At 39.6% G+C, this 26,092-nt stretch overlaps 1 protein-coding gene across 3 annotated transcripts in view; it reads left to right on the forward strand.

Annotated features, from left to right (window-relative positions):
- CMYA5 (cardiomyopathy associated 5) overlaps window positions 1–26,092 on the forward strand; it is a 105,299-nt gene that overhangs the window by 70,233 nt on the left and 8,974 nt on the right. For 2 of the 3 annotated variants that reach the window (XR_003792767.1, XM_029217891.1), the window contains 4 exons: window positions 780–929; window positions 3,486–3,632; window positions 4,992–5,139; window positions 25,309–25,442. Coding sequence is in view for 1 of the 3 variants with exons in the window: in XM_029217891.1 (XP_029073724.1) it covers window positions 780–929; window positions 3,486–3,632; window positions 4,992–5,139; window positions 25,309–25,442 (579 nt within the window). In the remaining 2 variants the exon portion in view is untranslated. Of the gene's footprint in view, window positions 1–779; window positions 930–3,485; window positions 4,038–4,991; window positions 5,140–25,308; window positions 25,443–26,092 lie in introns of those variants that run through there. The other variant, XR_003792768.1, reaches the window with a different exon arrangement.

Consider the following 26,092-nt stretch of genomic DNA (forward strand, 5'->3'; position numbering starts at 1 on the left):
ATGCTGTTAATGTTCAATATGCATAATTATAAACCTTTGAAATCTCTAGTAAAACACTTGAGAATATTGTTGTCTTTAAAATTCAGAACAATGGATTTATACTAGATATCTAAACCTTATATTTGAATCAGTTAATAGGGTACCTTTTCCCCCATGTAATTTTTACATTTTGTTTTAAAAAGTTGTAGATATAGTCATGTTGGAGATGGAAAAATGGGATAGTAGTTTCAGAAAGTATATTTTGATATTTTATTCATGCAAGTCTTTGTCAGCCTTGATGATATAGCAACTATAGCTAAAAAGGGTTTCATTTGTCTCTATTTGAATATAGTTTCTATACTGATGTAGAAGGATACAACATTGGTTATCTAGCAATGCGTTCTCAAAGTTTTGTTTTGAAGGAAAACCAAATCATTTGATGAATCCTCTAACTTGTATAAGTTTATTGCTCTAAATATAGGATTACAGAAGAATATTATCAAGTGATCCCACTGGGAGATCCATTTTTTGTTTATTTCTATGTATATTATATGTATATATGTACACATGCAGACAAGACATTTTGGAGGGAGGCACACTCAACTGTAACAGTGGTTGCCTCCAAGGAATATCCTTAGGGTTGGGGGCTGTTGGGAACAAGGTAGCCCTTCCAGCTTTACTCCATGTACTTCTGTATTGTTTCCATTTTTATCAGTAAGTACAAGTGACTTTTGCAAAAAGAAAAAGAAATCAATCAATAAAAGCAGCATTAGTGATAATAAATCTTGCTTATATTGCAGTTCCACAGCCTCCTAGATTAGAACCTCAGGAACCAAATTCTGCCACTAGCACAACGATTGCAGTTTACTGGAGCGTGAACAAGGAAGATGTTGTTGACTCATTCCAGGTTTACTGCATGGAGGAGCCACAAGATGACCAGGAAGCAAATGGTAGGATTGCTAACACAAATTCAGATGCATACGTACATTTCTATATCTTAATGTGTAATATTTAAACATATACATATTATGACTCTTTCCACAAAGCACTTGTAGCCACTTACAAAAACAACAATGAACCAACAATCGTATAATGAAATAACATGTAAGCAAAATTTGGAAATCAGGATCAAGGAAAACAAAAATGCATAAATATCATCCTAACGATCAACATGAATACTGTAATTGAAATTCAGATTTGGCTTTGAGTATTCAGGTTAACAGGAGAAATTAAGTGATTCTCATTTTCAGGCAGGAGGTAATGTACCAAAGTGTTGAAAACAAAGTTTCAATCAGTACTGAAGTCTAAAAGACAAGTATAAAGTGTGCCACTTTGTAGAGGAGAAATGAGCTGTATATAGGACACTGTCCTCCACAGTAATTTTAGTGCAAATGCAGCATTGGATGTCATGGTTGGCATTTCTCAGATCCACCTTTGATAAAAGCTGAAAACAAACTATAAAGGTAAATTCAGAGTTCACACTTCTCAAGGCATGAGAAGACTGTATGGTGTAGTCTTCTGGTGTCCCAAATGAATGCGAAGATAGAGGTGAAAGTGCTTAGGAGGGTGAATGGGTGGCACGTCATATAGTTGAGCCTCTGTAAATATCTCTAGGACCTCTAATAAGACCTAGAAGCCAGGCAGTTTGAGGTTGTACTTCCTGATGAATCAGAGCTGGGACTGCTGGCATTCTGTGTTGCTTGTTGAAGATAGACCCATGTATTTTGGAAATCAGATGAGCATGTGACAGGACTGACATGGCATAGGACCCCCATTTGTAATAAGGAATGAATTATAATGTATTTCACTGTTAACCAGTATTTAAGTCTTTTCAGATGTCATATGATACTTACTTAAATTAGAAAAAAAGTAAGAAAGCATTGGCTAAGTTTGTGTATAAGAACTCCTATCTTATTGGGGACCTATTACCATATACCTGTCACAGCACAACAAGGAAAGTGCCCTTATCCACATTTGCAAATGAGAAAACTGATGTGAGATTAAATAATTTGCCCAAGACCACGCAAGTTACTCGGGACCAGGGCAGGTTTTAAATACAGATCTTTCAGACTCCAAAGCTTATGTTTTTATTTGCTTGACTCTGTGTTTGTTCTGTTATACCACACTTCACTGTGTATATCCAGTTATATCATGGAACTTCATGGCTCTCCAAGACTCCTCTTAACAACTGTTTATTTCCTGGAGTGCTTTTTAAAAGTGCTTCGCTGCCACCGCCCCCCGACCCCCCGCACCATGCCCCACTTACCTGTCCTGTGTCTCATTCATTCCATGCCTTGAACTCTGCTGATGCCAGTTCATTAATCTGATGGTCTAGACTGTGATACCATGCTGTGAGTAATAGGTCTCCAGTAACATATGTTATGTGCTCTGTTAAAAGGAGTACCAGGCCAACAGGACTTAGCCTAAAAGGATAATTCCATTGAAAACTGCAGTCACAAGTTCTAGGTTATGGGGAAATGTTTTTCAGTGTATATGTCTTTATGACATTATTTAAGCCAGACTTTCTGCACAGAAAGTATAGCTCATTGGGAAAGAGAGATGCAGTTGAAGAAACCTTCTGAGTTGAAGATCTCTTAAATTTACTTTAAAAGGGAACAATCTGGGTTTCTTAACTGGAGGGGTTTTGAAGATGTAACATCATAGAGTAATAAGAGAGGATAACTGGAATTACCATAGGCTAATTTAGAAAAGAAAATTGTTCTTTTAAAAGGAGAGAAAATTTCAGTAAGAATAATCAGATTGGCCCAAGGGGCAGGTGTTCAGAATGTTATTGAGTAATATTTACTACTAACATCTTGAAAATAATGTAAGTAATTTTAGGAAACGTCTTGACTAAACAAAGTTATTTCTTAGAATAGTTTATGCTCTATCAAAGGTGTTTAAGTATTTCTATAAATTGTGGAAATCTCTAGGTGAAAGGATTCTGGAATTCATGAGAAGGAAGCAGGATTTGAAACTTTGAAAACCATACTGAATACAAATGATTTACTAATCTGTAAAGACGCTTTTTAACATCATAAATTTAGAAAACATGGGATTGTCCTTATTTTATTACATACTCTCCCGAAATATTGGCATTGCTTCTTAAGAATTTTCTTGAGAATGTATTACTGAGATTTAAGTTAACATAAACTCTGCAATTGTAGTATGTGCTATTGAAATAAGTTACTTTAATTGCAGAATATGAAGCTCAGGATCTTACTAATATGCTATTAGTATATTATTATACTATATTAATATTATACTATAATAATATACTATACTATTATTTTCTGGTAAGTGTTCACAAGTAATACTGTGTCACTCTAAATATCTTTCAGAATGCTGTTGCTTTAAGTGTTCTAAAGTGTTATCTATCACACAGTAGTATCTGTAAGTTTATCAGTGTGTGTTTCCCACTGAAAAATGTGTCATTTTTCCAATAAATATAACTTTCAACTAACTTAGGAAGATACCCTAGAGTTTATGATTGTGTTTTATGCTAGATTTGGTAGAAGAATACAGAGTGACGGTGAAAGAAAGCTACTGCGTTTTTGAAGATTTAGAACCTGACCGATGCTATCAAGTATGGGTAATGGCTGTGAATTTCACCGGATGTAGCCTGCCCAGCGAAAGGGCAATTTTTAGAACAGGTAAAGAGATGTTAAGGGGATGTTAGGAGGCAATACTCAATTCTTCACAGACTATTAAGATCAACCAATAAGCATTTGTTAAGCACCTATTGTGCGCTGGGTATTATGCAGTGCTGGGTTTACAACAAGAAATAAGACTGGGCTCTTCTCACAAAGCTCATACTCAAGTGTGGGAGACACAAAACAAAAGATTATAAAAAATGTGTGGTAAGGGCCGTGATCCACAACACTCCAGAGGAGTATCTGAGACAGGCCAGGGCAGGGACAGGGTCAGGAATGGCTTCCTAGAACTGATGTCTGAATGGAATCCTTAAAGGATCAGTAGGAATAATGTGTTAAAGGAGTGTATTCCATTTGAAGAAGACAAATGAGGACAGGTGCCCAGGTAAGAAAGAGTATGGAGTGTGCAGGATACAACAAGAATTTTTATTATTATTTTAAGTCAAAGAATTATTTCTTTGACTTAAAAACAAGGAGAGGGGAGACATGAGATGAGAAAGGCTAGTGTATAGAGTCCACATTTGCTAAGGTAAGAAGCTCAGGCTTCCTCATATAGGTGCTGGGAGACCCCAAAATGTTTCTCAGCAATGGTATTCATCTGGGAATGCATTCCCATGATGGAACCTTTTCACAGGGGGCTGAAGCAGGTGTAGGATAAGCTGAGTTTGCATTGCCTTTAAGATAATTCTTTTTTTTTTTTTTTTTTTGTGGTACGCGGGCCTCTCACTGTTGTGGCCTCTCCCGTTGCGGAGCACAGGCTCCAGACGCGCAGGCTCAGCGGCCATGGCTCACGGGCCCAGCCACTCCGTGGCATGTGGGATCTTCCCGGACTGGGTTACAAACCCGTGTCCCCTGCACTGGCAGGCGGACTCTCAACCACTGCGCCACCAGGGAAGCCCACCTTTAAGATAATTCTAACTGTGCCTGCCCTGGCCTGTCTTGGATACCCCTCTGAGGCAGTTAACTTACCTCCACTGGTTTATCCTTTCTTCTTGCCTTTTAAAACAAGTATTTATTGAGCACCTATTGATGGCAAAGTCATGGCTAACTTTTGTGTAAAGGAAGGGGACAAGAATACTTTTATTTACTTGTATATGTATGAAGAAGCTCTGGTAGGATTTATAGGAAGCTACTTTTAGAGACTGTTTGGGGATGGGTAAAAACTGGGCAATTTGGAAGGCAGGGGTGAGAGGGAGACTTTTCACTGTATACATTTTTATACCTTTTGGATTTTCAACCCAGAATGTATTTTTTAGTCAAAAATTAAAATAAAATCATGCCCAAGCATTCTTCCCAGAGTACCAGGGAAGCAGAACTGCCATAGACTGCTCCACAATTGACTTGGTTCTCTCTCTGCAGCGCCCTCCACCCCTGTGATCTGTGCCGAGGACTGTACTGTATGTTGGAACACGGCCACCATCCGATGGCGGCCTGCCAACCCAGAGGCCACCGAGACCTACACTTTGGAGTACTGCAGACAGCACTCTCCCGAGGGCGAGGGCCTCAGGTAAAGATCCCTCTCCATGGGGAGAGCGTGGGGTGCCAGGAACCCAGCGCAGGCCTCCAAGCTAACCTCTAAGCTTATGCTCACAGAGGGAGAAAAGCTTCGTAAAATCCTCCTGAGCTAATTAAGCCGTTGACTTGATTTGCAATTCCATCACTATTCGTGGATGAACTCTAAGTTTGTAATAAACACATGCTGCAATGCAGAATAATCACTCCCTTGTAAGAAAAATATGTGTGAATTTTAGTAAGATAGAACATTCTTTGAGGTATATTTAACTTGAGTCATTAGACAGGATATATGCATACGTTATCTGCTTTTTAGTAGTTAGATCAGAATAGGTACCACCTAACTCAGGAAACTAATAGCGAGCTTGTATATAATGTAAATTTGAATGTCTCTGTGATATATTGGTAATATAAAGGACCTAATGACATATATATTACCACAGAGATATACCTGCCTCTTCAAGAGCATGAAGAAGCTAGAGACTTTTTCTGGAAAAAAGAAATGTAAAGCTCTCTCACTAAAATTATGAAGCTAAAATTTATCTATAAAGGGCTGTGCATCCAGAGGACCTTTGGTAAATGTTACTTCGTTTACTGTTACTTCATTGACTTCTTAACCTCCAATCCATGGCAATAGGGCAACTTTGTGTTCCATGATGAAGAGTCAAATCATTATTATTAATATTCATATTTTGATAGGGATATTTTTAAACCAAATTTACTGAGATAAACTATTTTGGCAGGATATGGAACTTGGAAATAATGGTATGAAATTAGACAGCTTTTTAATAAAGTATATTATTTCAGCTCTTGATTATTTTCATTATCAATCAACAGCTATTTATTTAGTTATGATTTGAGGTTTCATACGACTGAGCAATAATTATAGCTTCTTTCAAGTATGTGAAGGCAGGCTTCACAAAATAACGATCAAAGGACAAATTAATGTTGAGTGGAGTGTGTATAGGTGGGATGCAGACATTTCAGCAGAAGTGAGAACGTAGTAAATGTACAAGAAACAACATATCTGTTAATGTGCCAATTGCTAGAAGGCAGGTTTCAATGATCAGCAAATAGCCGAGAGGTTAACTCAGAGAGAGACAGACAGACAGACAGACCAACAGAGACAGAAACAGAGAGACAGAGGAAGAGAGAGAAAAGAGGGAGAGAGAGGGAGACAAAGACAGAGACAAAGAGAAAGAGATTATAACTGGCTTCTATTGAGCATTTACTATGTGCCAAGTCACTATTCTAAGTGCCTTATGTATGTTGCCTTATTTAATCCTCAAACGAACTCTGAGAGAAAACATATGCTCTGAGACGCTAGCAGCTAGTGAGTGGCAATCAGGATTCAAACCTCGTCTTGTTAGATTTCACAGTCCAAGCTGCTAACCACTGTTGAGTGTCACCCAGGAGAGTCCTGGACATTCTCTGCAAAAGACTCTTGATGCTAGGAGAGCATTTGGTCTGGAGTGCCTGAGTCCCAGGGCAATCTCTCCCGTCGTTCTTCACCATCAGTGAGGAAAGCCCAGTTCTTTCTGAGGCAAGATGAGACTGTGAAGGAATGCTCTGAAGTGACTCATCCTTGTTATAGCATCGGTCCCCAGCTGACATGTGCATAAATAATACCAGCACAGTTGGATTCTTAAATCAGCAGAAATCTGAGAGAAACCCTGAGACCTAGTAGCCATCCCACTGAGGGAACTGTGATGTCATCTCATAAATGCAGCTACAGGGAGAAGGGAATTGGGGGGATGGAAGGGGGAATGGCATCACCGAGGGCCTTCAACATGCCAGGAGCTGTGCTAAATCTCATCTAACCCTCTCGACAATTCTAGGAGGGAGGTCATGACTTCCATTGAATGAGACTCAGGGAGGTTAAATAATTTGGCCAAGGTATTAAATGACGGAGTGAGAGTTTGGAGTCAGGATGCACACTCAGGTTTGTCTTATTCTTTCCACTAGTTCTAAATCTTGTGTCATTACACAGACTGAGTTAGCATACCTTAACAGCCTGACAACTGGAAGTTATCGTGTATCCTGGGTTTCCTTTGTCACACGAAAAACATAGATGTAAAGAGAGAATACAGTACCATTCAAAACCCCTTTAATTAAAGTTTTTCCTTTCTCTGATCATCCTGGGGCCCTCAAAAAAAAAAGTCCATTTGATATCAACAGGGAATAATGCATTCCAAACAAATCCTTCATCAAAGCCAGAGAAATCATTGACGGTTCCATTTCTAGGGAAAAAATGGCCATCCACCAATTTCATTAAGACAAAAGTTGAGCTTATTAAAACATGACTTGACTTGTCATTAGTTTATCCCTGTGAGACTTTGCCAGTGGGTTCATTTTTATTTTTCTTGCCAAAGGAGAGCATTTGAGAGGCTGGATAAGCAGAAGTTTGTAGAAGTTACGGAACACTACAAGAATCCTTTGTTATTGAATGGATGGGGTCTAGCAAACTAGAAGTGAAGGGAAATTCCACATGCAGAAGGCTTGTTGACAGTTCGGGGCTGTGTTGGAGATGGAGCTCTTTTCCAATTAGGTGCTAAAAGACCCCTCAGTGCCAGGAGGTAGAATGGTATGTTCAATCCACAGCCCAGGGATGACTCTCCAGCCTCTCTGGATCCCTGCTGAATCTTACAATAGGTAATTTTTTGAGGCAAGCACATTTGTGTTGGCCACAAATCACTACCCTGTGATCCCTCACGAATACAAGAAACCTCAATGCCTTATACCTCTGGTTGGCATCAACAGACTGTGAAATAATTCATCCTTAATTTCAGAGTCCCAGTGCTGCAAAACGCATCTGTATCCCTTTTGTTCTCCAATTTAAGAGTTCAGGAGGGAAGGAAAATTCTACTCTTCTGGAGTAGCCATGTGTCTTAGGTCTTTGACCATCTGGTTCTTACAGCCAACTTTAAAACATTCCCTACAATGTCTGATGGTTCAAAACCCAACAAAACATTAACTATTTACTATCATCTATATGGCCCAATCTCTAGGATGTCAGTTGTAGACAGCTAGTCAGACAGTAGAATTGATAAACAAAGAACCTCAACACTTGATCACCCCTAGCCAACAAAGGCAAACAATCCCTACTGTTCCATTCTATTAGAACCACATTCTTCACTTTGTTTTTCTGCATAGCAGTGCATAATTAAAGTCATTTTGTGTCTTGGAAAGAACAGCAAGCCAAGGATTGTCTGATCCCGCTCACTTGTTGGCTCCATGAAGGGATTATTATTTAAAGTGGCAGCGTCAGTGCCTGAGACAGCATCTGGCATATTGTAGCTACTCAATACATATGTGTTACCTGGATGGGTAAATATCATCAACATTGAACACATAATATTGACACCAACAAAAAAAGTTAGGTCAGCTTTGAGGATAATCTCCTATTCACAATGGGAAAAAACATAAACTGTGCCAACAAAGTAAAGAAGAATGGTGAATGAGTTAATTTTAGTGCTTGGATACTTAAGTAGGAGATAAGACTAGTCTAACCTGTGGACTGGAAGCCTTTTCATGGATCACTTGTAGGGAAGGACACTGATAATCTTGTTGATCCATTGGTTACATAACCCTTACATACATTTTAGGTTCTATGCAAAACCCCTATTCTAAATCAGATGCAAAAAGAAAAGAAAACAAACCACAAAAGAAACCCCACAAAAAAATGGGTAAGGACAGGAACCTTATCTATGCAGCTGTTTATTAAAGGTCTATTTAATGAGTGAACGAGTAGATGAATGATGGCACTAGCCGGTCTCCTTCTGCCCTTGCCAACTCCGAGTCCTCTAACTGGCTGGAATCTCTAGCAAAGGAGAGATGGAGAACCCAACAGGACTAAGAACTAAATGAATTTACATCTCTTTCTCACCCTCAATCCCTGAAAAGACAGACAGACTTAAAAGCTCCGGTCTGGAGTGGGAAGAGAAGTTGAAAGGAAATGAAAAGGGAGAAAAGGATGAGTAATATGAAATTGCACATACACACATGGAGGGCATTGATTACCCTTTAGATTAGGGAGTCTAATTTTGGTTGCCAGAACAGAAACACATCCAGCTTCGGACCTGCATTCACTCTCCCGTATGATGGCCTCTAGAAATTCCAATCTAAGACCAAAGTTGCTGGTTAACCTCTCAGAGTAGGTGTTTGAATGCAATGTGCCTACTGTGCTCCGAGTTCCATGATGTGGTGTCTGAAATAGCCGAGCAGTTGCCTCCATTCCCTCATCCTTACAGAAGATACATTTGCATATTTTGGTGTGTGGGCACTGCGGCTCTGTCCCAGCAGTCGGCCCCTACTGGGCTTGGGGGTGGGCGGGAGTGACAATCCCCGGCTTGTGTGCGGGGGCTGTGGGAGCTCCTACTCACCCTTTCCTGTTTTTCTTTGAATGCTCTCCTCAGGTTGGGTGGGCTCAAAACACTTGCAAAAATTTTCCACCGCTCTGCTGTTTCCTCAGCTGTTCTGTCTCTCCTGTGTGGAAAGAAGTCAGCAGAACTGTGGGTGGAGGAGGGAAAACTGCGAGAAATATAGTACAGGGCTTAGCTGTGTAGGCTGTGCAGAAAGAAGCTGTGTACTGAATGACAAATCTGTGAGACTCAATACGCCACAGAAGTGGTTGGTAGTGAACTTCCTGCTCCCCAGCCCCGGCCAAGGCTGTGGGCAGGGAGACCCTCCCGGGCCACCCTCCCTGGGAGCCTCCCCAGCGTGGGTGAGGCTCTCGGTGCTGGACTCGTGAGCTCCTGCTTCTTCTAGCTTTTGGGGTTACACGTGATGGGACAGGAACAGGATTGTCTGTCACAGCTGGGTATTCTAGCTGGGGATGACTGCCACTTTGTCCATATAATAAGGACAAATAAGGGTGAATTTCCTAATGAACTTAGTGCCTGAGCAGGAGATGAAGAATCCCGGAATTTTTTTCTTTTTAAAAAGTTTTTACGAAGCTTTCAGCTGGAGAGGTGATGACTGACCATAGGGCCAAGGGCAAATGATTTGACCTTCTCCACAACCTATGGGTAAAAGAGGCAGTCATTCCTGCCCTGTGCTTGCTTCACAGGGTGACAGGAAGGACAACTGACATGACTGGGAGAAAATGCATTGAGTAATTAAGAGGTAATAGACAATCTTCATATGGTATTGTTTTCCTGACCCAAGTTGTAATATTCCTCTTCAGGGAGCCCTTGGGAGAGAGAGTTACCGGAAGATAATCCACACACACCCCCCCACCCGGCTCCCACTGAAATTCTTGGCATTCAGCTTTTTCTAAATGAATTTTCTTCCCAAATGAATCTGACTTAACTTTGATCATTGAAAATCCTATACACCTCCTGGTTGTGTAGTAAAACCTCAGTCAGTGGAAAACCAGCCTATTCCTTCACTTCTAACGTATGATCTGTCAATTTCCCAAAGTATTCTAGTTCACAATAAAAGACCCAGGCACGCTAGAGCCACTAAAAACAACCCTGTAAGAGCAAGAGCCAGGTCATGCAGAAGGAGGTTGTATCAGAAAGCATAGGCTAAGAACAGTACCTCAACGGAACATACAATTTGAATATGAACTTCCTGGCAGCTAAAGTGAAAACAGGAGAGTGGGGAGAGAGAGCAAGAGGGAGAAAGAAAGAGATTACATAACTCATCTTTTTTTTAAATAAAAGGAAACACAGCACTTCACTAAGAGAGACAATTATATTTCTTGACATTCAGTTCTAAGATGAGTTTTTCACGTAGGTCTTTATATAAGGGCTATTGAACAAGATAGTAGTGATTGTCTTTAAGAACAGTTTTACAAAAGATGCAAAAACATTCCCTATGTAACCATTTTTTAAAGGGGCTCTTGAAAGCACAACGTTAAGTCGCCATTCTGTGCAGGCAGTTCTATGGGACCTCAAGTAATTGTCCGCCTATGTGACCTCTGAGTGGTAAAGGAGAGCTTAGAGAATCCAGAAGAATGAATGAATGTTACTAGGCTCCTGGGATTCTCTGCCTGAAATATAAATGGTATCATTCAAACTTGGGAGGGTAACTAGCTACAGAGAAAACAAAGCTGCAGGATCCTTCTGCTGGAATCCTTTGGCTCTCTTTGATTTTGTGTGAGATGCTAATTACAGGAAAGCCTAAGTTCCGTGCGTCAGCAGGATTCAGCCCTCATGTTATGTTTCTATACTATTATGAACTAATAGTGATGTTTAGTTACCACTGAGTCTCATAATATCCTCATTTATCAAATGAAGAATAGTCCTGTTCAAAAATTTTTATCTACCAAGTTTAAAAAAAACCCAAAAGTCAGTATATAAAGAATGTTCTTCTTAATCTTGATTTAACCAAAATTTTTCATCTTAAACAAAAAATTCCATGTTTATGGTTAAGGTTTTATAAATGGCTTCCAATAGCTAAAACTATTTAGTTAGCTGTTCTCGTATTTCATGTTGTTTATGTTCTCATGGATTTTTCTTCTTTTTTCCTGTTTCTCCTGCCCACCCCTTCTCACCCCACACTATCTTATGATTATGTTTTTCAAACCTAACTGATCATAGAAAAACAACTGGGATGCTTGTTGGAGTTTATATTCACGGGCTCCTCTTAAGAGATTCCGATTCAGAAGGTCTACTGTGCCCAGGCAGGTATGGGGAACACTACTTTACTAGCTGGTCCCCATAGGGCCCAGCAGTGTGCTCTGTTCACAGTTCACATTAAATGGTGTTGATTGACTAGCTGAATGTTGGTGCTGCCAACAGTAAGAGCCCACTGTGTTTTTAAAAAACAATTCATACTTAGCCATCTGTTGTGCACTGCAGTGACAGCACCATCTGTAGGCTGCTTCCAGGAGTCACGGCACTGGGTTCCTCCATATTGTTTGTACACATGCTGCCCCCTTTTCCTGGGAGAAAACATGTGTAGATCCAGGTATTAGACATGGCAGTGCAGAGGACAGCCACTCCTTGTGGTGACCAGCCCCTCAGCTTACCTTGAGCACATGTACACCCCTTCCTTCCATCCAACACAAATTGTTGAATTATAAAATTCCTAGAGAAGTTACTTTACAGAGTTCCAACTAATGTTTGCATTTTGCAAACACATTCAACCGACTCCTGAACTTGTAATATAGCTCTAAAAGTTAATTGTTTAATTAATTTCGGATAGATAATGCATACATATGGTACAAATTCAAAAGATACAAAAAGGAATACAGTGAAAATTGTCTCCTTTCTATCTATACTTCATTTACTTAGTTCTCCTCCCCAGAGACAATTACTGTTATCTGATTCATATTTATCTTTTAAGATAATCTGTGCATACACAGCATCTATATTTTGTCAACAAATGGTAGCATACTATATATATATTTCTACCATCTTACTTGTTTAAAAATATTTCCTGGTATCTCATATCAGTACAAATGGAACTGCATCCGTTTTTTAAAAAACAATTCTGTTGTAGTCTAAGACTGTAATTAATTTGACCAGTTGAGAGGCACTTAAGTTGTTTCCATTCTCACAAAGAGTGCTGCAGAAAAATCCTTGTGCATATATCGTTTCATACATGTGCAGGTATATCTGTAGGATAAATTCCTAGAAGTACCATGATTGGTGAGAAGGTATGAACATTTTGAATTTTGATAGATATTACCAAATTGTCTCCATAGAGGCTGTAGCTGTTTACACTCTGGCTAGCAACACGTAAGTGTGCTTGGTTCTTCATACCTTTGCCTACACAGGGTGTGATAAAACTTGACAGTTTGATAAGTAGAAAATGGAATCTGATTATAGTTTAATTGTGCATTTCTGTTATTAGGTTGAACATCTTTTTGTCTGTTTCAGACCCATGTACTTCCTTTTCTATGAACTGTTCATTTCCTTTACCCATTTTTTCCTGTTAGAGTGTAGTATTTTTTTCTTATTGATTTGTAGAAGCTCTTTGATTTATAAAGAACATTAGCCTTCATCTATCATATGAGTTGCAATTTAAAAATTTTTTGCCATACGTGTTTTTTTTTTGGCTAAAACAGTAGATATTTATTTTCAATTCTGGAAGCTCAACATCCAAGATCAAAGTGTTTGCAGAGTTGATTTCTTCTGAGGCCTCTCTCTTTGGTTTGTAGGTGACTGTTTTTTCTCTGTGTCTTCGTATGTGTCTGTGTCTGTCTGTGTCCTAATCTCCTCTTCTTCTTCTTTTTTATACATTTTTATTAGAGTATAACTGCTTTACAATGTTGTGTTAGTTTCTGTTGTACAACAAAGTGAATCACCTATATGTATACATATATCCCCCATCTCCCCCCCTCTCGAGCCTCCCTCCCACCCCTCTAGGTCATCACAAAACACCGAACTTATCTCCCTGTGCTATGCAGCAGCTTCCCACTAGCTATCTATTTTACATTTGGTAGTGTCTATATGTCCATGCCACTCTCTCACTTTGTCCCAGCTCACCCTTCCCCCTCCCCGTATCCTCAACTCCACTCTCTAGTAGGTCTGTGTCTTTATTCCTATCTTGCCCCTAGGTTCTTCATGACCTTTTTTTTAGATTCCATATATATGTGTTAGCATATGGTATTTGTTTTCCTCTTTCTGACTTTCTTCACTTTGTATGACAGACTCTAGGTCCATCCACGTCACTACAAATAACTCAATTTCATTTCTTTTTAGGGCTGAGTAATATTCCAATGTATATATGTGCCACATCTTTTTTTATTTTATTTTTTTTTTATTTTTTATTTTTTTAAACATCTTTATTGGGGTATAATTGCTTTACAATGGTGTGTTAGTTTCTGCTTTATAACAAAGTGAATCAGTTATACATATACATATGTTCCCATATGTCTTCCCTCTTGCGTCTCCCTCCCACTCTCCGTATCCCACCCCTCCAGGCTGTCACAAAGCACCGAGCTAATAGCCCTGTGCCTTGCGGCTGCTTCCCCCTAGCTATCTACCTTACTACGTTTGTTAGTGTGTATATGTCCATGACTCTCTCTCGCCCTGTCAAAGCTCACCCTTCCCCCTCCCCATATCCTCAAGTCCGTTCTCCAGTAGGTCTGCGTCTTTATTCCTGTCTTACCCCTAGGTCCTTCATGACCTTTTTTTTTCCTTAAATTCCATATATATGTGTTAGCATACGGTATTTGTCTTTTTCTTTCTGACTTACTTCACTCTGTATGACAGACTCTAGGTCTATCCATCTCATTACAAATAGCTCAATTTCATTTCTTTTTAAGGCTGAGTAATATTCCATTGTATATATGTGCCACATCTTCTTTATCCCTTCATCTGTCGATGGACACTTAGGTTGCTTCCATGTCCTGGCTATTGTAAATAGTGCTACAATGAACATTTTGGTACATGACTCTTTTTGAATTATGCTTTTCTCAGGGTATATGCCCAGTAGTGGGATTGCTGGGTGGTATGGTAGTTCTATTTGTAGTTTTTTAAGGAACCTCCGTACTGTTCTCCATCGTAGCTGTATCAATTTACATTCCCACCAACAGTGCAAGAGTGTTCCCTTTTCTCCACACCCTCTCCAGCATTTATTGTTTGTAGATTTTTTGATGATGGCCATTCTGACTGGTGTGAGATGATATCACATTGTAGTCTTGATTTGCATTTCTCTAATGATCAATGATGTTGAGCATTCTTTCATGTGTTTGTTGGCAATCTATATATCATCTTTGGAGAAATGTCTATTTAGGTCTTCTGCCCATTTTTGGATTGGGTTGTTTGTTTTTTTGTTATTGAGCTGCATGAGCTGCTTGTAAATTTTGGAGATTAATCCTTTGTCAGTTGCTTCATTTGCAAATATTTTCTCCCATTCTGAGGGTTGTCTTTTCGTCTTGTTTATGGTTTCCTTTGCTGTGCAAAAGGTTTTAAGTTTCATTAGGTCCCATTTGTTTTTGTTTTTATTTCCATTTGTCTAGGAGGTGGGTCAAAAAGGATCTTGCTGTGATTGATGTCATAGAGTGTTCTGCCTGTGTTATCCTCTAGGAGTTTTATCGTGTCTGACCTTACATTTAGGTCTTTAATCCATTTTTAGTTTATTTTTGTGTATGGTGTTATGGACTGTTCTAATCTCATTCTTTTACATGTAGCTTCCCAGTTTTCCCAGCACCACTTATTGAAGAGGCTGTCTTTTCTCCACTGTATATTCTTGCCTCCTTTATCAAAGATAAGGTGACCACATGTGCATGGGTTTATCTCTGAGCTTTCTGTCCTGTTCCATTGATCTGTATTTCTGCTTTTGGGCCAGTACCATACTGTCTTGATTACTGTAGCTTTGGAGTATAGTCTGAAGTCAGGGAGCCTGATTCCTGCAGCTCCTTTTTTGTTTCTCAAGATTGCTTTGGCTATACAGGGTCTTTTGTGTTTCCATACAAATTGTGACATTTTTTGTTCTTGTTTGTGAAAAATGCCATTGGTAGTTTGGTAGGGATTCCACTGAAACTGTAGATTGCTTTGGGTAGTATAGTCATGTTCAAAATGTTGATTCTTCCAATTGAAGAACATGGTATATCTCTCCATCTGTTTTTTTCATCTTTAATATCTTTCATCAGTGTCTTATAGTTTTCTGCATACAGGTCTTTTCTCTCCTTAGATAGGTTTATTCCTAGATGTTTTATTTTTTTTTGTTCCAATGGTAAATGGGAGTGTTTTCTTAATTTCACTTTCAGATTTTTCATCATTAGTGTATAGGAATGCCAGAGATTTCTGTGCATTAATTTTGTATCCTGCTACTTTACCAAATTCATTGATTAGCTCTAGTAGTTTTCTGGTAGCATTTTTAGGATTCTCTATGTATAGTATCATGTCATCTGCAAACAGTGACAGCTTTACTTCTTCTTTTCCAATTTAGATTCCTTTTATTTCTTTTTCTTCTCTGATTGCTGTGGCTAAAACTTCCAAAACTATGTTGAATAACAGTGGTGAGAGTGGGCAACATTGTCTTCTTCCTGATCTTAGTGGAAATGGTTTCAGTTTTTCACCATTGAGGATGATGTTGGCTGTGGGTTTGTCATATATGGCCTTTATTATGTTGAGGAAAATTCCCTCTATGCCTACTTTCTGGAGGATTTTGATCATAAATGGGTGTTGAATTTTGTCAAAAGCTTTCTCTGTATCTATTGAGATGATCATATGGTTTTTCTCCTTCAGTTTGTTAATATGCTGTATCACATTGATTGATTTGTGTATATTGAAGAATCCTTGCATTCCTGGGATAAACCCCACTTGATCATGGGGTATGATCATTTTAACGTGTTGTTGGATTCTGTTTGCTAGTATTTTGTTGAGGATTTTTGCATCTATGTTCATCAGTGATATTGGCCTGTAGTTTTTTTTCTTTGTGACATCTTTGTCTGGTTTTGGTATCAGGGTGATGGTGGCCTTGTAGAATGAGTTTGGGGGTGTTCCTCCCTCTGCTCTGTTTTGGAAGAGTTTGAGAAGGATAGGTGTTAGCTCTTCTCTAAATGTTTGATAGAATTCACCTGTGAAGCCATCTGGTCCTGGGCTTTTGTTTGTTGGAAGATTTTTAATCACAGTTTCAATTTCAGTGCTTGTGATTGGTCTGTTCATATTTTCTGTTTCTTCCTGGTTCAGTCTTAGAAGGTTGTGCATTTCTAAGAATTTGTCCATTTCTTCCAGGTTGTCCATTTTATTGGCATAGAGTTACTTGTAGTAATCTCTCATGATCCTTTGTATTTCTACAGTGTCAGTTGTTACTTCTCCTCTTTCATTTCTGATTCTATTGATTTGAGTCTTCTCCTTTCTTTTCTTGATGAGTCTGGATAATGGTTTATCAATTTTGTTTATCTTCTCAAAGAACCAGCTTTTACTTTTATTGATCTTTGCTATCATTTCCTTAATTTCTTTTTCATTTATTTCTGATCTGATCTTTATGATTTCTTTCCTTCTGCTAACTTTGAGGTATTTTTGTTCTTTCTCTAATTGCTTTAGGTGTAAGGTTAGGTTGTTTATTTGAGATGTTTCTTTTTTCTTAAGGTATGATTGTATTGCTATAAACTTCCCTCTTAGAACTGCTTTTGCTGCATCTCATAGGTTTGGGGTCATCGTGTTTTCATTGTCATTTGTTTCTCGGTATTTTTTGATTTCCTCTTTGATTTCTTCAGTGATCTCTTGGTTATTAAGTAGTGTATTGTCTAGCCTCCATGTGTTTGTATTTTTTACAGATATTTTCCTGTAATTGATATCTAGTCTCATAGCATTGTGGTCCGAAAAGATACTTGATAATGATTTCAATTTTCTTAAATTTACCAAGGCTTGATTTGTGACCCAAGATATGATCTATCCTAGAGAATGTTCCATGAGCACTTGAGAAGAATGTGTATTCTGTTGTTTTTGGATGGAGTGTCCTATAAATATCAATTAAGTCCATCTTGTTTAATGTATCATTTAAAGCTTGTGTTTCCTTATTTATTTTCATTTGTGATGTTCTGTCCATTGGTGAAAGTGGGGTGTTAAAGTCCCCTTCTATGATTGTGTTACTGTCGATTTCCCCTTTTATGACTGTTAGTATTTGCCTTATGTATTGAGTTGCTCCTGTATTGGGTGCATAAATATTTATAATTGTTATATCTTCTTCTTGGATTGATCCCTTGATCATTATGTAGTGTCTTTGTCTCTTATAATAATAGTCTTTGTTTTAAAGTCTATTTTGTCTGATATGAGAATTGCTACTCCAGTTTTCTTTTGATTTGCATTTGCATGTAATATCTTTTTCCACCCCCTCACTTTCAGTCTGTATGTGTCCCTAGGTTTCAAGTGGGTCTCTTGTAGACAGCATATATATGGGTCTTGTTTTTGTATCCATTCAGCCAGTCTATGTCTTTTGGTTGGAGCATTTAATCCATTTACATTTAAGGTAATTATCGATATGTATGTTCCTATTACCATTTTCTTAATTCTTTTGGGTTTGTTATTGTAGGTCTTTTCCTTCTCTTGTGTTTCCTGCCTAGAGAAGTTCCTTTAGCATTTGTTGTAAAGGTGGTTTGGTGGTGCTGATTTGTTAGCTTTTGCTTGTCTGTAAAGGTTTTAATTTCTCCATCAAATACGAATGAGATCCTTGCTGGGTAGAGTAATCTTGGTTGTAGATTTTTCTCCTTCATCACTTTAAGTATATCCTGCCACTCCCTTGTGGCTTGCAGAGTTTCTGCTGAAAGATCAGCTGTTAACCTTATGGGGATTCCCTTGTGTGTTATTTGTTGTTTTTCCCTTGCTGCTTTTAATATTTTTTCATTGTATTTAATTTTTGATAGTTTGATTAATATGTGTCTTGGCGTGTTTCTCCTTTGATTTATCCTTTATGGGACTCTCTGTGCTTCCTGGACTTGATTAACTATTTCCTTTCCCACATTAGGGAAGGTTTCAACTATAATCTCTTCAAATATTTTCTTAGTCCCTTTCTTTTTCTCTTCTTCTTCTGGGACCCCTATAACTCGAATGTTGATGCATTTAATGTTGTCCCAGAGGTCTCTGAGACTGTCCTCAATTCTTTTCATTCTTTTTTCTTTATTCTGCTCTGCAGTAGTTATTTCCACTATTTTATCTTCCAGGTCACTGATCCGTTCTTCTGCCTGAGTTATTCTGCTATTGATCCCTTCTAGAGAATTTTTAATTTCATTTATTGTGTTGTTCATCACTGTTTGTTTGCTCTTTAGTTCTTCTAGGTCCTTGTTAAACATTTCTTGTATTTTCTCCATTCTATTTCTAAGATCTTGGATCATCTTTACTATCATTATTCTGAATTATTTTTTAGGTAGACTGTCTATTTCCTCTTCATTTGTTAGGTCTGCTGGGTTTTTGCCTTGCTCCTTCATCTGCTGTGAGTTTCTCTGTCTTCTCATTTTGCTTAACTTACTGTTTGGGGTCTCCTTTTTGCAGGCTGCAGGTTCTTAGTTCCCGTTGTTTTTGGTGTGTGTTCCCAGTGGCTAAGGTTGGTTAATTGGGTTGTGTAGGCTTCCTGGTGGAGGGGACTAGTGCCTGTGTTCTGGTGGATGAGGCTGGATCTTGTCTTTCTGCTGGGCAGGTCCATTTCTGGTGGTGTGTTTTGGGGTGTCTGTGGCCTTATTATGATTTTAGGCAGCCTCTCTGCTAATGGATGGGGTTGTGTTCCTGTCTTGCTAGTTATTTGGCTTAGTGTGTCCAGCACTGTAGCTTGCTGGTCGTTGAGTGGAGCTGGGTCTTGGCGTTGAGATGGAGATCTCTGGGAGATTTTCGCCCTTTGATATTACGTGGAGCTGAGAGGTCTCTTGTGGACCAGTGTCCTGAACTTGGCTCTCCCACCTCAGAGGCACAGCCCTGACTCCTGTCTGGAGCACCAAGAGCCTGTCATGCACACAGCTCAGAATAAAAGGGAGAAAAGAAAGAAAGAAGAAGATAAAATAAAATACAGTTATTAGAGTAAAAAATAGTTATTTTTAAGTAATGAAAAAAGAAAGAAAGAAGAGAGCAACCAAACCAAAAAACAAATCCACCAATGGTAAGAAGTGCTAAAAACTATACTAAAATAAAACAACAACAAAAAAAACGGACAGACAGAACCCTAGGACAAATGGTAAAAGCAAAGCTATACAGACAAAATCACACACAGAAGCATACACATACACACTCACAAAAAGAGAAAAAGGGGGCTTCCCTGGTGGCACAATGGTTGGGGGTCCACCTGCCAATGCAGGGAATGCGGGTTCGTGCCCATGTCCGGGAGGATCCCGCGTGCCGCGGGGAGGCTGGGCCCGTGAGCCATGGCTGCTGAACCTGCGCGTCTGGAGCCTGTGCTCCACAACGGGAGGGGCCACAGCGGTGAGAGGCCCGCGTACCGGAAAAAAAAAAAAAGAGAATAAGGGAAAAAAATATATATATATATCGTTGCTCCCAAAGTCCACCTCCTCCATTTGGGATGATTCGTTGTCTATTCAGGTATTCTGCAGAAGCAGGGTACATCAAATTGATTGTGGAGATACAATCCACTGCTCCTGAGGCTGCTGGGAGAGATTTCCCTTTCTCTTCTTTGTTATCACAGCTCCCAGGGGCTCAGCTTTGGATCTGGATCCGCCTCTGTGTGTAGGTCGCTTGAGGGAGTCTGTTCTTCGCTCAGACAAGACAGGGTTAAAGTAAAGCTGATTAGGTGGCTCTGGCTCACTCAGGCCAGGGGCAGGGAGGGGTACTGAGTGCGGGGCGAGCCTGCGGCGGCAGAGGCCAGAAAGACGTTGCACCAGCCTGAGGTGCGCCGTGCATTCTCCCGGGGAAGTTGTCCCTGGATCATGGGACCCTGGCAGTGGCGGGCTGCACAGGCTCCCGGGAGGTGAGGTGTGGATAGTGACCTGTGCTCGCACACAGACTTCTTGGTGGCGGCAGCAGCAGCCTTAGCGTCTCATGCCCGTCTCTGGGGTCTGAGCTGATAGCCGCGGCTCGCGCCCGTCTCTGGAGCTCTTTTAAGCGGCGCTCTTAATCCCCTCTCCTCGCGTACCAGGAAACAAAGAGGGAAGAAAAAGTCTCTTGCCTCTTCGGCAGGTCCAGACTTTTCCCCGGACTCCCTACCGGCTAGCTGTGGTGCACTAACCCCCTGCAGGCTGTGTTCATGCCACCAACCCCAGTCCTCTCCCTGCCATCCAACCTCCGAAGCCCGAGCCTCAGCTCCCAGCCCCCGCCGAGCAGACAAGCCTCTCGGGCTGGTTGGCACGGATCCTCTGTGCGGGAATCTCCCCGCTTTGCCCTCCGCACCCCTGTGGCTGCGCTCTCCTCCGCGGCTCCGAAGCTTCCCCCATCCGCCACCTGCAGTCCCCGCCCGCGAAGGGGCTTCCTAGTGTGTGGAAACCTTTCCTCCTTCACAGCTCCCTACCACTGGTGCAGGTCCCGTCCCTATTCTTTTGTCTGTTTTTTCTTTTTTCTTTTGCCCTACCCAGGTACGTGGGGGGGTTTCTTGCCTTTTGGGAGGTCTGAGGTCTTCTGCCAGCGTTCAGTAGGTGTTCTGTAGGAGTTGCTCCACATGTACATGTATTTCTGATGTATGTGTGGGGAGGAAGGTGATCTCTGTGTCTTACTCTTCTGCCATCTTAAAGCTCCTCTCCATACGTATTTGTTAATATTAATGTTAGTTTAGATCTACTTTCAGGAGGAAGTACGCAGTAGGGAATCCAACTTTATTTTTTCTACTATGGCTATCCCGCTGTGCCAGGAAGAAAACCCCCCTTCTGATTTGAAATACCTCCACTATTATATACTAAAGAACCTATGTATTTGGGTCTATTCCTCACCTTTATAATCTATTCCATTGACCCATCTATTTATGCCCTAGTACCATGCTATTTTTATTATTATAGCTTTATAATTTTAGAATTCATGTAGGTTAGGTTGCCCCTTCATGACTTTTTCTTTTTTGCTATTTGCTAGTTTATTTTTCATATGATCTTTAGAATCAGACTGTGTAGTCACCTCTACTGCCCTGCCCCTGACAATTTGGTATTTTTAGAGATCATGTTAAATTGATAGATTAATTTAGGGAGTATTGAAATTTTTGTGATGTTGCATTTTTGTACCCAAGAACTGGTATGCCTTTCCTTTTAGTCAAGTCTTTTGTGTGCTTTCCTTCAGTACCATTTTCAAAAATATTTTTCATATAAATCTTATATACTTTTGTTATGTTTGCCACTATTCTAAATAAGATCTTTCTTTTGCTTTATCTTCTATCTAGTTGTTATTTGTATATGAATGATTTTGATATCTTATATTAGTTTCACATCTAGCTCTTCCATTAAATTCTGAGTTTTTTGTCTGATTTTCTTAGGTTTTCTAGATAGCAGTCATGTCATCTGCAAATGGTAATAATTTTACCTCCTACCTCCCAATTTTTTTTAACCTCATGTCTGTCTCTCTGACTTAATGGGAATGCTTTTAGTATTTTCCCATTAAGCATTAAATCCCTAATGTTTTTTTCTTCATAAAGATCCTTTTCAATTCCCATGTGAAATATCAATAATTCTTGCCCCATTGTCTATGGTTAGTTGTGGCAAACTTTTCCATCATTCTTTGCAAAAATTAAAGAAGGAAAAGGCTCAGGCTAGAGAGGTCTTTGTTATATTGGACAAACGTCGGCCTCCTGGGGGCTTCCACTCGTTTCCTTCTGAAACAGCAGAAGAGGAGACCACTCTCATTTACATGGCAGACCTTCAGACTTCTGAGGAGACAATGAGTCTCCTTTGAATCATTTCTCTCTGCCTTACAGCATTGGAGTTTAACAAATGTGCTTTGTCCTACCAATGAGCAAGCCGGAAGTCCTTTGAAGACCTGCTGGGTGCAGAGCTCTGTGATCAAACCCCACAGCATGCTTATGCCCTACCAGCAATCAGCTAATTTGCTGTGTCAGGGTTCCTAGATGCTTCCTTGTCCTCACATTCCCGGAACCTCCACATATAAAGCCTTCCCTTTCCATTGCACTATGATACTTGTAGGGAGGATCTCACACTTATGACCCAAAGTGAGACTCTTTGAGTCAAATTTCTTATTGCCTTTTGAATTTTATTACTGGCTCTAGACTTCTAACATCATCAGGTTAGTCACATTATTGATAAGGCTGAAATCTCTTCTTACCTAAGCATCAACAACTTGCTGTGGTTCCATTTGCTGTCTAATCACTTACTTCAGTTTGGATATTCTGTGAATTTGAATTCTACTCCAAACTATGCAAAACTTATTATAACTCATGTGGTTTCAGTTGCAATTATGACAAGTTTTTGGTTTTGAAATAAAAAATATAATCTATGGAAGAGTGCCACTCTTCAGATTTCAAATTCCAAAAGTTTTGAAGCTTTCATTTGGCTAAACAGCAGGGACAGCTGACATGAGGCTTTTATGACATTCAAGTGAGGTCAGACAATGAATAGACATGGAAATGAACCGTTCATAGCTGAGCTTTTTTGCTTTGTTCTTGGTGCTTGAGCATAAGACAGCAACTTATAAACAATAAAGCCCTACCATATTTCGTATTACTTTCATTTTCATGCATGGTGCTTTTATAGAGTCAGCGAGGGCATTAGGCATATTTGTCACGTCTGCATGACATGTTCGCACACTGAAAGCAGATCTTATCCCATGTATTGGCTTCTGTACCACGTAAACTTTTATTTTTTAAATGACTAATAAGACATAGCATACAATTGACTATATATATGGAATTTCCTCCTTGACAGACTTCATAAAACTTACCCAAAAAGCAGCATCCTTGGCATTTAACAACTGCATTATCACAAAATGAAACCCATATGTTCTATCCAGTTTCTAGAGATGTAATTTCCTCACCTCTCCTTGTCACTTACCCCTCAAGCAGGGACAGGGCCTGGGCACATGATACGTGATCAATAAACATTTATTTGATGAGTGGATGAAGTCTGAAATTCAGTTCAGATCTGAGTGTGCTTATTGAGACAATAAGCTTGCTATAATTAATGTACATTGAAAACATCTCTTCAGTCATCAATGCAAATAAGATCAGCAATACATCTACCCCAGAATAATAATCTAGGTATTAGTTGGGAATTGCATTCTCAGTCATAGGACCTGGTTTTTTTGTTAAAAAATTGAAGCATTATTAGTTGTCAGTGGACATGTGGCTCAATCCATGCATTCTCCATGCATCTAAAGATAGTACTCTGTGAGGACCTGCTCAGGTGGTAGGTTCTGAAATAACAACCAATAAGGTTTGGGGAGTTTGTACTGACCTTTACCAGATGCAGGCACTAAATAGCAAATATACAAATAGACCCAGGCTTCTCCCCTCCCTGGCCTCTCCTGCTGAGGAACACATTGTGAGTTTTCTGTGCTTTTAGACATGGGGCTTTGATGGGGGAGGGATTGTTACTCTGTACAGATTTTCTGCTTCTAAAAAGTCTAAGTTCATCTGTTTTCTGGGTCAATGATACTTTTTCCTTCTCTTGGTTCTCCATGGTATTCTCTAAGGTAGGTACTGAGAATGAAGTAAGTCAACAGAAGTAGAAATAACCTGAAAACAAAAATCAGTCTGAGAATGAACAGTGGCCACTCTTTGATTCTGATGATTTCGTGGTACCTTCATTAATAATAAAACAAACACAAAGAAAATAAAAAACAAACAAAGCAAACAAACAGATTAAAAAAACCCGCATTTCCCTCTGAGAATGAACTTGAAGGCTATTGTACTATTGTTTTCAATGACTAGTATCCAATGCACATCTAACAGGAACAGGATTCTGATTCTTTAGTACTCAGATTAGGACTTCTTTTATTAGCAAGGAGCCTAACTTGTAACTCTCTCCAAAGCCTCTCCAAATGGAGGCTAAAAGAAAGAGCACTTGTATACTTTATTTGTATAAATGCTCTAGGACGTGATATCAAGCAGATAAAAGAGAATGGAAAAGAGGCACAAAAATTATTCCAGCTCATTGGCAAGTTCAGAACTCCATCTTCAAATCCAACAAGTCCATTTGTGCTTAAATGGTTGGGCTGTTACAGTGTTCTTGCCAAGCCTGCTGCCATTTAGATACCACGACCAGCACTTTTCTTTTAATGTAAATGGGAGGTTTAGGAACAGCAGCTTTGGGGATTTTATTTGGCAGTTAGAATTCTCTTTTCTCTCCAGGATGAAGTTTGCTCTAAAGGATATTGTCTTCTTTAGAGATCTTCAGTTTCTATAAGTTGGCTGGCTTTGGCATGATGACCATGTACAAAATCAACACTCACCTTAAGTTTTCCACTATTCAGGATCTGTTAATGAGATGGTGTCTTTTGCATTACAGATTGGTTTAATATCATCTTAATCCACAAGTGCCCTCTCAGCCAAAATTTGATAAAGAAAACAATATATCCTTGGGGACTCATTAACCACAAAATTAGTCTATTTTCTGAATAAAAAAAAAAAGTTTGGTTGGCTGTCTTCCAAAGAGCATTCTGGAAGTCACAATATTGGACAAAAGTTGACCAAGGTAGAAATGATTTGATAAAGTAAATTTAGTGGACAATGGCCATTTTATAAAATCTGGCTTGCTAACTCGATGGTCATAAAAAGGGAAAAATAAGTGATTTGTTGTTAATAAAAGATGTTCATTCACTACAGGATTGAAATATGATGAGTTGTTTAGCATATAGGGTTATGTTTAAAATTATTATTTTCCCTTCATATTTAGATCTTTCTCTGGAATTAAAGAACTCCAACTGAAAGTTAACCTCCAACCCAATGACAATTACTTTTTCTACGTGAAAGCCATCAGTGCATTTGGGACAAGTGAACAGAGTGAAGCTGCCCTCATTTCCACCAGAGGTACCTTCTCCTTTGCACACAGAGAACTATTTCCAAGCATTCCCATTCCTTCCCTTCCACCACCCAGAGAAGACATCCTAGAGGGCCACTTCTTCACGCCCCCAACCTGCTGGCAGGGCTAGGTTTTTGGCATGAGGACCCAAGATTGGCCAAAGGTCAAGGTGTTTCTTTTGTTTTTCTGGTTTAAGACATTCTCAACCTTGGCCACCCATTAGCAATCAGTCCAGGTGCTTAAGAAAATACTGATGTGGGGAGCCCACTCCTGGAGATCCTGGTCTAATTTACCTGGATATGGGCGCTGACAAGTGTTTTAAATCTCCTCAGATGATTCTTGTTTGGTTCACAATGTGCTATAGTTTGTGGGTATGTTTTGAGTGTATGTGTGTTGGGGGAAGAGTGGGATGAGGATATTCTTATTTTATTACACTGTGAACTCTATGAACAAACTTCTAGTCTTATTCTTCTGTTTATTTTCCATGCCTAGCACATGGTTTGTGCCCATTAATGTTTGTTGAATGAATGAATGAGTGAGCAACTCAAAAAAGTGATGAAACTGTTCAAGGGCATTTTGGGGAAAATACCCTTGATGGTGCCAACAAAAAAATGCTTGGCTGTTCTCAATTATTGTGAAAAGAGATGAGGAGTGGAAG

This window comes from Monodon monoceros, unplaced genomic scaffold (genome assembly GCF_005190385.1).
Source record: "Monodon monoceros isolate NGI ecotype Baffin Bay Population unplaced genomic scaffold, NGI_Narwhal_1 Super_Scaffold_12, whole genome shotgun sequence".
Taxonomy (NCBI): Eukaryota; Metazoa; Chordata; class Mammalia; order Artiodactyla; family Monodontidae; genus Monodon; species Monodon monoceros.